General features: G+C 37.3%; 1 protein-coding gene across 1 annotated transcript in view; it reads right to left on the bottom strand.

Annotated features, from left to right (window-relative positions):
- Window positions 1–13,875, bottom strand: part of TASP1 (taspase 1) — a 90,444-nt gene that overhangs the window by 22,385 nt on the left and 54,184 nt on the right. The window contains 1 exon segment of the mRNA XM_064446759.1: window positions 4,073–4,183. Within this exon segment, the coding sequence (XP_064302829.1) occupies window positions 4,073–4,183 (111 nt within the window).

The following is a 13,875-nucleotide window of genomic DNA, read 5'->3' as shown; positions in this document are numbered from 1 at the left end:
CACTGAAGAATTTGGCATGAAAAATCCAAAGCAAAACTTAACTACAGCATTAGCTAATAATGTTATCACTGACTGGTTGCACCAGAGAGAAGGGGTAGGAAAAAACAAACAAAAAATGTATTTCAATAGCTTTGGTTTAATCCTCACCTCTCCCAGTCACAGAATTAGATTTTATGATACACGTTTCCTGCCTTCAAAGCTCAATTATTCTGTTTTCTACCTGACCTATAGAAAGCATTAGCAAGTTTTTATGGCATATCTTCATAGCAGCTCCCCATTCACTGATCTCATCGAGTTCTGCAAGAGCAACCACAACAGAACACTAAGACCCAGGTTCAGCCTCAGACCAGGGTTGGAGTATGCAGATTTCACAAGTGTTAAGGAAAATAATGGCCTCAGCATTCAACCTTGCTCTGGAGGAACTACAGCTACAAGTGAAGAACATTTTTTCTTCGGCCTTTTGTAACTTAAACTGCTCCCATGATGAATATTGCTTCCTCTGCAGCATGTAAGGATAAGAGTTGTTAATTTCTGATCCTGTGCTTTTTTTCCCCCCCATTTATCATTGCTGGACAGATCCATTCTAGCACAGGTTTGATACTAAACTGTAAGAGAAGTGTTTTATTTACACTTACCCAGCTGAAGGACTAACCAGCTGTTCATCAAATGTTTTACATTCATACACTTCCATAGCAGAGAAGCCATTACCAGCTTCATTGTCTACATTAGCTTTCAAAGTCTTCAGAACTTTGGTCTGAACACAGGCTGCAGCACAGTGTAACCAATTAAGTGCTTTGGCATCTCCCAGTTTTAACGGAGTGCAACTAAACAGTTCTAAACCTTCTCATGCTGTAACATGAATGAAATTCAGACTTTCAGGTCAATAATCCATAGCTCACCTATGCCATTGGACTTTGTCAGCTTGTGCAGAGAACATGTTTAAGGTGAAGCTATTTGCCGCTCTGCTTCTACATATCCCACTAAACTTCAAGCTAAAAATTTAAACAAACATTAGAGGAATACAAAAGCACTAAATGAAGCCTGCTTTTGATTTCATGCACCATTATTTTTTAAATGTTTAAGTGCAAACTGTCTGAAGCCAGAGATCTTTATATTTTATGATAAGTAATTTAAAATCACCATGTTGTGTTAGTTTTTCAGCTGGTTTTATTGTACAGGTAACAAATAAGCCTATTCAATTCTGTCTACCATCAAATACAAACTTGTGAAATAAACTTGAAGTGGAAAAAGTTATATGAAACTTCAAGATCACTTCATTCTCTTCTCAAATCTTTTCCTCTGTGTCATGGAGAAGACATGACAATGCTTTCAACAGCATGCTGCTTCTGCTACAAAACTACAAAGGATACTACAAAGCTTAGAGCAATGCAGCACCAGAATATAAAGTAACAATAACACTGTGTGACGACAGTGACTGGCAGTCTTGTAACTGTTGAAGTATGAGGCTTTTCCCACCCAACAAGCATAACTCATAATTGGTAAATTCATATTCTATGATTCCTAACTGTCCAGAAAAGAGAAAGTGATAGCATTATCCTTCTGCTGTTACCTTTCTGCAGACATTGCTCATTTGTGAACTGAAGCACAACTTAAATACAAGAATAGACAAATATATTTCCACTAAGAACAAATATCAGATTCCAATGACACCTTTCAGCTCATTATGTTCTAATACTTTGTAAGAAGCTTTAAAGTACAACTCTTAACACTGCCATTGTTAAAAGTCCAGATTCCCCACCAGTGAGATGACACAAACATTTACTCTAAATCTACATTCCACAAACTTGGCCACGATTGAAAAGAACGATGAGTAAAACAGAAACCTCTGTTGTTCTGTTTGGAAGGTATTTGTGTTTACAGAACACCAATTCTTCGACTGCATACCAAGCCTTTACCAGTCTTTGACTAAAGGTATCAAGTCCATTTGATTTACAAAAACCAAAAATGTAAATGTAATTTCTCACCTCCAATTCAACCATCAGTCATGCATTATCCCTAGTAAGCTGGCTCTGAGAAAGGATGAGAGCAGCATATCTGCCCATAGTTTGCTCATCACCTGCTGTTTAAACAGCACTCACTGTTTAAGCCAGGCATTCCCTAGCTGGAAGGATTCCCAGGGTTCTGCAGAGACTTGGAGAGTTCTGTAAACAGGAAGCACCAATCTGATGGCAACCGCCAAAATCACCTATTCATCCCTCCAATACAAATAACACACATTTTGACTTCTGACAAAACATTCTACCTCTGCTTTGTTAAAGTTTTTTTTTTGTCTTGGTCCAATATAATTCTGGCAAAAGTCTGACATGACCACAAAACAGGGCTTTTAGAAAGAGTAGCAAGGAAAGAATCTGCACCATCAGCAAGTACACTATCAGCCCATTTTATCCTATTGTTTTACACTGGTAAGAAGCCCTGCATCATACCATACATCCTGAGCTATCAACTAGCACATCACCTATGAAAATTCAGAGGAAAAAACCCTATTTACTGTAAACCTAATGTTTTAAGCGCAATGCCTTTTTTCACTTGTTGTACTATATTAGCAAGATGTAACTGCATTCCATCCTCAGAATTGCCAAGATCCCCAAAATTACACTACTGGTTACAAACTTAGTGCTATGTCACATGTAAACAGCAGGATGTATCTGGATTTTCAGATTTTCCTCAGTCTTCATTCATAGGACAGCTGAGGGCAAACTAGATTTTACGTTTTCTAATCAAGACACAGAATTCAAGTACTTCACCTACACAGAAAAGTTGGCTGTATCTTATATTACTTTTTTTCTCTCTCTCCATTTCAACATGGCCCCAAAGTACCACTGAGAAGGTAATACACATCCCTACTGCCAGATAACAAAAACCCGCAGTGATAAGTTTCTGAAAATACAAACATCTCATTAATTGCTAATTAAAACATGAAATTTTAAAAATTAATTATAACACACTGCATAATTTTACATAATGAAAAACATTAATTTCATACTGTCTCTCATTCTTTTCACTATCCCATTGTTTTGGTTTTAGTCTGATTTCCCAACCAAATTATCAAGTGCAGCCTTCCAGTGTGAAGGTGACTTCCCTTCAAAAAGTCAAATGTGATGTTGTCAGGAGCAGAGTTTAATATGGATTCAACATTATAAACAGAAATAAACTGCAACACATTTCTTGCCAAGACCAAGGACAATGGATCTTGGGCCCCAAAAAGGTATGCGAGTGCCCCTCTTTCAGTTCTAATTAAAATACTTTAGAAATTAACTTTGGCAACACAGCGTACAGCAAGTGTTATGTTGTCTTGTCCACAAGGAATTCTGAAGGTGAAAATTGTCTGTGGATAGTAAAGCTTCAAAAAAATTTTAAGGGCTATAAAGACAATGCAAGACAACATATATGCCAGAAGCCTTACTAGAATCTATGTTATCTTCAGAAGTTCAAACACCTACAGATATTTTAAATTTCCAAATTCATATTTTGATTATGACTTAAAACAACATCTATAGTCACAAAAAAATAAACAGGTCTAAGTAGTCATGTGTAATCCTCTTAAATCAAGGGAAAAAAATTTGTTTTTATCTTACAGGAGCCTTCAATGAAGTTTACTTCACTGTCTCAAGAAATTTCATCATGTAAATAGCAAACCAGAGTCTGTCCAAAGCATTTAATTAGAACATGCAGTGGTTCTGAGGTCTATTATATTTAAAAGGGTTCACATGAATAGTTTTTATTAATGCCCCATAACCACCAATTCTAAAATATGCAATTGTATACCACAACCAGTGATTCAGGCAGGAGATTATTTCTTCAAATCTCTCCGGGTATTCTGTGACTCACATAATTGAGATATTTCCAAGGGTTTTCCTTCAGATTTCCTAAAATATTCTTCTGTAGTTTGAGTTAACATTTTTTAGATATGATATAACACCAAATGTAAGGCCAACTGAAACACAAGGGTTCAACTGAAATAAAAAATAAGTGTCTTAATTGTATTTAGTTAGGTGAATTGCATTTTAAACAATGCCATGTAATGTTTAGGCCATTAGCACCATATACTTACCAATAAACTTGTTTTGCATAGTCTCTAGGAGAGCTTGGTGGGCATCTTCCGTTTGCAAAGCACATGAACATTCTCTGGCCAGTATGGTTCGGACAAGGTGCTCTCCACAACCTAATGAAATATTAACATTGGGAGTAGTGAAAATATAGATATTGCTATGAAGAAACTCTGTCATTTTACACCATCATAGCCAAATTAAAAAAAAAGCATATGACGAGTGTCTGCCATTCAATTATTTTTTAGAGTGACACTGAGTCATGTGAAATTTCAACTATGTCATCAGTTTTTCTCACAACTTTTCTGAAGCCTCTAGTACAAAAAGTCATAAACCAAAAAGGGTTAAACACAGAAAGAAGAAACAGACATAGTGAGAAGAAACATCAAGACTGTCTCTGACTTGTCATCTTTATCCAGATCCTGCAATTCCCTCTCAAAAAACCCACTTCGTAATCATTCTCACAGGAGTGATGCAACTCTCCTCAAATCAAGAACATCTTTAGTGAATGCCGCAGTAACTCCTGTGGGATGACGTAATCTTCTATTTAGTCTATTTGATTTCAGCCTTTGGTCAATGAAGGAACACGTGACTACCTATGCTTTTTGACAGGGTGGCTGCTCATTGGACTCCTAATAAGAATTCCTGTAATTTTAAAGGTTTGTCTTTAAGAAACTAAAAAGCTCCAGCAAACAACCACTTATTGCTTCAGTGGTTTCTGTAACTATCTCCTGAAACAGGGCATTAGTGCTACTCTTACTGTGTAGGAACACTTTCACACCTGCTGGTTTTCTCTCATGCCCTCTTCCATCCCTGTAACACCCCTGTAACACATATGGCTGTGGTCAAATGGTGCATGTTTATTGGATCAAAGTTTTCTTGGACAGGAAACCACACTGGTGATACCGTCTGCATATATAGAAAAGTAATTATACTACTATGTTTGACATTTGTTGACATTTTTCCTCAATGGCAAGGAAGCAGATGAACCAGATAGAAGAGGTCTAACTAAGCACCAGTTAAGCTGAAATGTGTTGTCCAGTTAGGACAAAAGGAAAACCACAACTAAATAAATTAACAGCTGTAATATGACAATGATTTTAATTATCTAAACTTAGGTGATTACAGTTTCATTAGAGTTGTCACTCATCACCATGTACCAGTACTTTAGGGGTAGCTACAAAGGAGATGGAGACTCCCTTTTTACAAGGAGTCACATGGCGAGGACAAGGGGGAACGTACACAAGTTGCTCTTGGGGAAATTCCGATTGGACATGAGAGGAAAATTTTTCACAGTGAGAACAGTCTACCGTTGGAATAATCTCCCCAGGGAAGTGGTTGACTTGGCCACATTGGACACTTTCAAGAATTGGCTGGACAGGGTGCTGGGCCATCTTGTCTAGACTATGTTCTTCCTAGAAAAGTTGGACTAGATGATCCCTGAGGTCCCTTCCAACATGTGATTCTGTGATTCAGAGTGTATCAGGGCCTAAACCTGCATTAGACACCAGAATATATATAGAGAAGCCAAATATAGTCAGATCCCAATTATCTATATAGATTTCTAGCAAACTTATTAACCATGACAAGATCCAAGCACTGTGCTGGCTCCATAAGAAGAATCTGCTATAATCTAGTCAGACTTCTTAGCTCAGGTTTCGAACTAGGTAAATACACCTATGCAGCTTCCAGCAACAATTTATGGCTAGAAACAATGTAGCTGCTTTCACATGGCAGAGAGCCAGAGCTGGTAAGACATCAGACCTAAGCAGACAAAGGCAGCTCAGTCTCCACGGATAACATTCACTTTACTGGAAGCACTAAAAAGCCCAGAACAGAAAACAGAGCGACCCTGGCTGAAGCCGGCCAAGACCTGGCATAAAGAACAAACTAATAAATAAACCCAGCCCAAACTGGCTCCAGTGCAGCCTGCTGAGCATCCCATCTCTGTACTTCCCGATATGCTGGGTTTAGGACACTGGCTGGTTTTCGGCACAACACTGCATGAACACACTTGGGCAGGTCTAGAACTATGTCGTGGAGTTACTGGCTTCTTGTTCTTGCCACCACTTTAAAGCCCTAATTAACATGTCAACTTACTCCAAGAATCTCTCTTTCTGGTTACCTGTCACACAATTATACCCTTCTCCTTAAAGTGAGTTCACAAACACTGTTCTTCAAAGACTGCTAACACAGTAGAGGGAGAGGAAAAAAAAGGAGACCCCTCACCCCCCATTTCCAATATTAAAAAAGCCAACGAAAAACCCTATGGAGCATTACATATGCATTAGATGTCAGAGGATAAGCCCAGGGACCAGACTGCAGAAAAACTGTGTAGACATGTCTCAATATCTTTCTATATTCAATAACCAAAATTACACCTTAGTCTTCATTTATGTGCTCCTTCTAATGGGCAGTGTCTCCTGATTAACACAATTTGGTTAAACCCAATTTTTTGGAGTGGGGTACTCTGGCATTGACTCTATGTATAGTTGGAACAACAGAAAGACAAGAAATTCTTTGTACAGCAAACAGATTGAGCAAAAACAGTTCTAAGTTTAGAGGAAAATGAAAGAGCTGAAATACTACAACAATAACACAGCAATGGGAGGCAGCTCTTGAGAGCACAAGAAAAAAAAAGTTTTCATTGAGACTGTCAAGCTCTCAAGTTATTGAGAAAAGGGTCCGGGTTAAGATATTACATTCAAGAGGCTCACACAATACAGTGTCCTCAACAGCTGCTTATCAGGAGGGTCTGTCCTTTCATTGCCTCATTACTTCCATGCTCAAAAGCTTTGGCCCATAATAGAATTGAGCGTTGTCTAATCGTTAATCAAGACAAAGTAATGTATGAAGAACACGCAAAAACTGCCAGATGCATTTTACCCATAGATCACAATATGGCTATCACTTATATTAAGAAAATTTAATCATTATGAAGTTTTGCCGTAAAGAATAAAACTAAATAAGCATATGCTCCAGTGGAAACTTAGTAAGTTCATTTTTCTTGAAAAGGACCTTTTAACACCTTTAAATATAACATACCTACGTGAGGTAGAGAAGCATGGGACTTAGAATGTGAATCAAGCAAATGAGACAAAAACCAGAGAGGGCTTATGGATCTCCTAAGCATCAAGTAATAAAACCAGATGTCACACTTCACAATTTAAGTAATTCCTAAATTGGCATCCAAAAGAAAATAGCCTTTTTTAGCATGATGTATAATGTTATTTATACCAACAGGATAAGTTTATTGAAGAGTTCCCATAACATCAAGCCTGCTACAAAAAAAAATATGAGAGAAAAAACTCTCTGATGTGATCCAGGATCAACCACAAGGGAAGCAGCCTTGCAATTCTACTAACATACCACACATCTCTACATCCCCACAGACAAAGTAATTTCTTTTTGTCATATTTATGTCAACCTATAAGGAAGGAAACTTACAGACTGTTGCTCACTGTGTACATGAAAGATATTTTTTTTTAACATATCACATGCCAGCAGTCTGCAGGGACAGATAACCAAGGAAAATAATCCCCCCATTTTACAAAGAAGAATTTGTTACTGCAGGTTTTGAGGTAGGAACATCTACTTTTGAACAATAACTTGGTACTTTGACCAGATAAAGGCTGAGAAAAAGTATTACCCTAATTATTCCAATAGAATTGCCCTTCCTATTAACTCAGAACCAAATACTGGAGAGTGAACTGTCTTGCAGGTTTAGCAGACCTGTATGCCTCTGTAGTCCCAAACTGGGAAAACACTGTAGATTATACTAGAACTGGACACAAGATAAATGTATACATAATTACAGTAACTGAAACCTAATTTAAAACACACAATATAAAGTTGTGGGTTCAAATTTATAGTTCCATTCACTTGTAACCTAACCACCAGCAATAGCCAACTTCTAAAAAAGTTTTATTAACATGACTCAAGGCAGCAACTATAGTCAAAGCTACTTTAGCTTATATTCATGATTTGGAAATGTGTTAATGAAAATGTTAGTGTGGTTCATTTGCTTAACTATCTCGCATTATACTACATTTAACTGTATAGGTTATTATACTTTACCATTTTTCACTGAATAATACTGAAACCAAACCAGCAGGAATTCCTAATAAGAATTTTTCAGTTCTACGTTAAAATCAAATGCACTTGCTTTAGTAATTTTCCTGTAGACAGAGTTTAAATCATTTTATTATCCTTTCCCAGTTAAGACGATGACTTCTTCAGTAACCTGGAGCTCATTATATCTCAGAGACAAACATTTTGCAATGACAGACCAAAGCTTCCATAAGCCTTCACACTTAGAGTGACTCAAATGGAGATGACTATCTGGAAAAACTTACTGGGTTAAATTAGCGCTTCTCACTGAAATAACTGTTTCATATAGTAAACAAACTATTTTCCTAACACAGTAATACTGTGGAAGCACCATGTTGCCTACTCATAACCCCTCTGCTGACAAAAATACTACTGTTGGAACTGCTGTTGTCCATGTTTGCAGAAGTATAATTAACTGTCCTCCTCTAGGATCACTACTGGCAAAATGAGCAATGTTTCTATAGGAAATGTATAGTCTAGTTTGATAAATACATACATAAAAAAACCTGATATGTTGATGCAAGTTTCTGGCCTCCTAGGTTAAAGGAAAAAAAAACAACTTTAAAAGACCAGATTCCTAAAGGCTCCAGAGGTACATGGCAGCACCAGGCTCCTATGACACAGGAAGCAAAGAAGGATAAGGCTCAATGGTCATAAAAATACTTATTTTGCACTTAAACCAACACATTTGCCAAGAACCAGGACCTTAAAAAAAAATCCCACAAATCGAAACAAGACCAAAAATCCTTCTCAAAACCCCCCAAAACCAAGCAAAACTCACAAAACCCCCCAGAAAACCTGTCTTCAACCAGAAGCTTCTAACCCTGCCTCAAAATTACTTGGAGATCATACAGAAAGCATCAGAATCGATTTTCAGAGACACGTATCTGCTTAGATCACACCACAGTACAGCTTATAATGCACTTCTTTCAAAGCACAAAGCTGACCAACAGTAAAATATGACTTCTGACATATGTCTCCCAGTTCTGTGGGTATTTAAATCTATAACTTCTGAGAATAATACTACTTTTCCTATTAACACACTCCTCATTGACTCATACAAGATCCCCTCCAGAACAATCTGGGAACCTACTTTTTTTTTTTTTTTTACACAGCCTCTTTTTTTTCTGTTATCCTATTTTAGTTTAACAGTTATATATGTATCAGTAGCCCTCTCAAGTTACTATTTCAGCCAAAAACAGCACAAAAAAGCACAAAGCCCCCAACAGATTTTTTTTGAACTTTGAGCATAGCAAGATGGAAATTCCTACACTCCACGCTCTGTGCACCAGATATTGCTGATCAGTGCACCAGACCAGGCAAACCAGAAGTACCTGTTATGTTGTTCAGTGCTGTACAAGTGAGACACATGCCTTCTTGCAGAGGAATGACAGGAACCACTTTCTGAAACCTGTTACTAACCTGACAAATGACAATAATTTTTCCACTGTCATTCACAATTCTAGTAGTGGGCAGATACTGTATAAAGCAACTCCTTCGTAGCTGAATATCAATATATGCACAAGAAATGTATCAGGGTTGCATATCTTAGCAGGCATAAAAGTGAATTGTACACCTTGCTGACCCATTTAAATATTTATTAATTTTTTGTTATAGTCCATAACATTACATAGAAGTATACACCTTGATTCACATTTTTAGTTTTTTCTGCATATATCTGATCATATTAGCAATGGACAAAGCTTAGCAAAGGAAAGTTTTAAGAGGATGTGAACCACTAGCCATTATGCTGTAGAGCCAGGCCCAGTCTTTGCATTTCAAGAACTGTTTAGCTGTACGCTTGTAATGGTTTTTAAGCTCTAAGTCTTTTTGAACATTTTGTTCTGTTTAGCTTGTCAGTAAATTAAACCAATATAATTTAATAGCATACCACCAGACAGGTACATACTGCAGCACAGTAGCTACAGAGACAATCCAGGTGCTGTTTGTGAAAGTTGTCAGTTGAGGAACTGAGAAAACAGACATGCCAGGAACATTTAAGCTAGGGCTTAACATTTTGTATTTTTCCTTCCTAAGTTATCTTTAATAGTTAATAGCTCTAACAGCTCTATTCTGCAGTAATTTGCTAGTTAGCCTAGGCACAACTTTCACAACAACCGAGGTTTTTTTGTGGGTTTTTTCCCGTTTTTGGTTTTGTTTGGGTTTGGTTTTTTTTAGGATTGTCAACATCTTTGATTTTCACCTATTGGATACTATTTTACACTGCATACTATTTTGAAGAAATTCTGAGCTAAAATATTTAAGTTTTAATCTAACTTCCTATATCAAACAGGAACTAATGCTCTACTTAATTCACAGGTTATACAAACCTTAACCTGCTATAGACTTTGGTCCTTAATTTGAACTTCATGCAAGAAACTAAGAATTAAGTACCTTCTTTTAGCTAAGCATAGTGACTTCTTAGGTAAATTTCTAATGCTTGAAATAACCACAACAAGAGGAGAAAGAACCCAGCACAATATAAGCTGAACATCCTCTAAAATGCATGCTCTGCATTTTGTAATGTTCTACCAATGGAACCAAGATGGCAAACGAAAGAAAGGCCTTCTGCAAAGCAAGGGCCTCTGAGCAGCGTGTCAGAAAGAAATTGGTTTTCTGCTTCTTTTGATGGGAGATGCTTTCAAGTCAGGAAATTAGAAACAGGTGTGCCAGAGGGCACACACACATCCATGCAGCACACTGAAAAACACGCGTTTTCAATTTTCAGACATGAAAGACTCCTGTCAAATGGAAGGAGAAATGAAAATCTAGCTTTCTTTCTGCAAGCCATAAGCAGAAAGCTTATGGAGCTTTGACAAGCTGCTGGAGCCTGTCTAGCTATTGAAACATACAGTACCTCACCAAAAAGTGTTGGAACGTGTTTTAAAGGACTACAAAATGGAAACTTGCATTACTCACATTCATTCAAGAATGGAAAAATTAATCTAGTTTACTCCATTGCCAGAGTATGACGCTTCTCTTTTCAGAAGCTAATGATAGAAGTTATAGGTTATCTCTATTTTATTACCTATTCCATGCAGCAGAGTCTGAACCTGGTCTTGTTAAGCTGTTTTAACTTTGATGTTGTTATTTTGAGTTAAATAGTAGTGCCTAGAAAAGATGTGCTGGTTAACAAGTTATTTCCTAAATAACTTCTACTTATGCCTAATGGAAACACAGTGAAACCTGTATTTCAGTATGCTCTGGTTGTCATTACCAGCATCTCTACAAAGAGCCGACTAAAATCTTGCAAGCCAATGATTTTAAAAAACAAAATACAGTACAATAAAAACATTTGGCCAGTAAGATACTGATACAGTTAGTTACACATTAAAATAAAAATTTAAAGTAATTCTGGAAAGACAGAAAATGTTACAGTCTAGCATAATGCACTACAGTACTAAATTAAAGTTGCATAACATTTAGCTTTCTGTACTGCTATCAGCTGCTGCATCTTGCTTTCATACTAGCAGGGGAAATTTTTACCTTACTGACCTGCTGCCAGGAAGAACACCTGCAAACAAAGTCCTGTCCGATTCCTAAAGCATTGATCCTAGAGGGATCAATGGAGCACTTTCTTGTTGCAGACAAAATTCTTAGATGATTTAACTTCCAAACCAACAAACACCTACTAAGAATATGCAAATGGAAATTTTCCAAAAGGTTGTAACTTCAGTAAATCTGGGTTGGTTTCAAAGACAAAAGACAAATTCAACATCCAGACAAACTGTCTAAAGTATCTTCTCCAAGGAAAGGTGGGGAAACACTTTTTATATATTTAAGTTTTTAATATGGGCAAAATTAACTAAAAGCACTCTGAAGAACAACTCATCCAGCTTTTATAAAATTTTCCAGATAAGAAGAAAAAGGCTAAAGAGTTAAAATACACCAAATGTATGAATCCTTCACTTCTAAATAGTGGGAAACGCCAAGTAACTTCAATTATTTAAAAAATCTATTTGTTTCAATTATCATGAACAAGAAGAATTTCAGGTATATCTCAAACAGAGGTTAGAATGAAGAAAAAGAGTAGCTCAATTGAAAAGGATGGTTTTTTATGTTCTTGTTTATATTTAATATATTTTGGAAGATTAATTTCAGTTAAACTGAAAAGGAAAAAGAAAACTTTTGCTTAGGCCTTCACCAGAAGCTTTCTTGCTATTAATCTCTTTGTAAAAATGCTACACCTTTCCAAACTACATTGCTCTTGTCATATAAGCTTCTAACTTTCCATAAGCGTTAGGTGTTAGCTAACTAAATATATACAACCATTTTCTGCTAATCACAAAAATGTTTAAGACAAAAAGAGACTTCAGTTTGCCACCGTCTCCATTTCACTTTATCCTTACACCATTTGGGCAAGGCATGGCAAACAGGAACAGGACTAAGTGTTCACAGATGGAGACAGTGCTGCACGGCTGACTGCTGCCCCAGGTTATGAACACACTGCTCTGTGAGCAGTGGGCCTTCTGCAGACTACCACTTCTAAAAAGCTCGTGCAACTTCATGCTTACAATATATTATTACATTAAGTCCAACTAGAATTTCAGAAGGCAATAAGCACTCTTCAGTTGTTGCACCCATCTAGTTCTGCTTCAGAACAACCCTTCCGAAGGCAATTCAGACAACCATTCTGTGGACAAAACCCTCAGCTTTGAAAACAGTGGCACTGTGTTTAATTGACTTTTTCTTAACACTACCATTCCCACAGATGATCTCTGCCTATCGCTTCCTCTCTCTTCACATACCCTTGTGCTAGTAGTGAGTTAGTTCAGACACCACACGCTACAGCACTGTCCAAATGGCATCTGGACACACAGGCTGAACTCGACAGAAACATTAACTTTAGAGGTAAATACTGATCTGTCTGGATATAGACCTCTTTCTTCCTTTACCCTCTGGTTCACTGCAACAATTAACTCTTCTCCATATCCAGCTGCTTCATCTGTGAAACATTAAATTACCTGTTATTCCCCAAATCTTACAGGACCAGATTAATTATGAGAGATAATACATATGTCTGCAGAGAGATTAACTGTATCATAATATCTGTCTCATAGTGTAGCTCAAACAATCAATAGAGGATACAAGATTTGCATGTGAAATTCCCCTGGACATTTGGCACATGGACTCAGAAGGATGCAGGCCAGACAAACGGCACCTGCCCAGGTATCGGCAGTCACTGGATTCCAGCACAGCCACTACTGCCCTCAACGCATGGGGATTACAAAGCCAAAGTCCTACATCATAAGTCAACTTGCAGTAAAGCTTCCTTGAAAAATATTTACTCCATAGATTTGCACATCACTGTGGTTCCTGGCAAAAATGAGTTTTCAAGTAAGAATCTACAGTTCAGTGTCTTCCAAGAGGAGAGAAGGAAATGCTGGCTGAGGGCATAAGCTCAACAACTAATTTAACAAGCACAAGCCATCTCTCTGTAGGTATAATTTCCTATTCCACATTACCTGTTTCATTTTGCCAGCAAAAGCATCCATGAGGCACACAATGGACTGGAAAAGAACAGATATGAACAGAAAGTGAAAATTTGAGCAGAAGGTGATGGGGGGAGGAAGAGCAAATATGTTTGTTTTCATGTTGATAAGGATTTTGAAAACAAAAGAGAACCCTCCTTGAGCAGGGGGCTGGACTAGATGTTTCTTCTGAGCTAAACAATACTGTGATTCTTCACAAAACAAAA

Source organism: Phalacrocorax carbo, chromosome 3 (assembly GCF_963921805.1).
Source record: "Phalacrocorax carbo chromosome 3, bPhaCar2.1, whole genome shotgun sequence".
Taxonomy (NCBI): Eukaryota; Metazoa; Chordata; class Aves; order Suliformes; family Phalacrocoracidae; genus Phalacrocorax; species Phalacrocorax carbo.
This window is presented reverse-complemented; position numbering and strand designations above follow the sequence as displayed.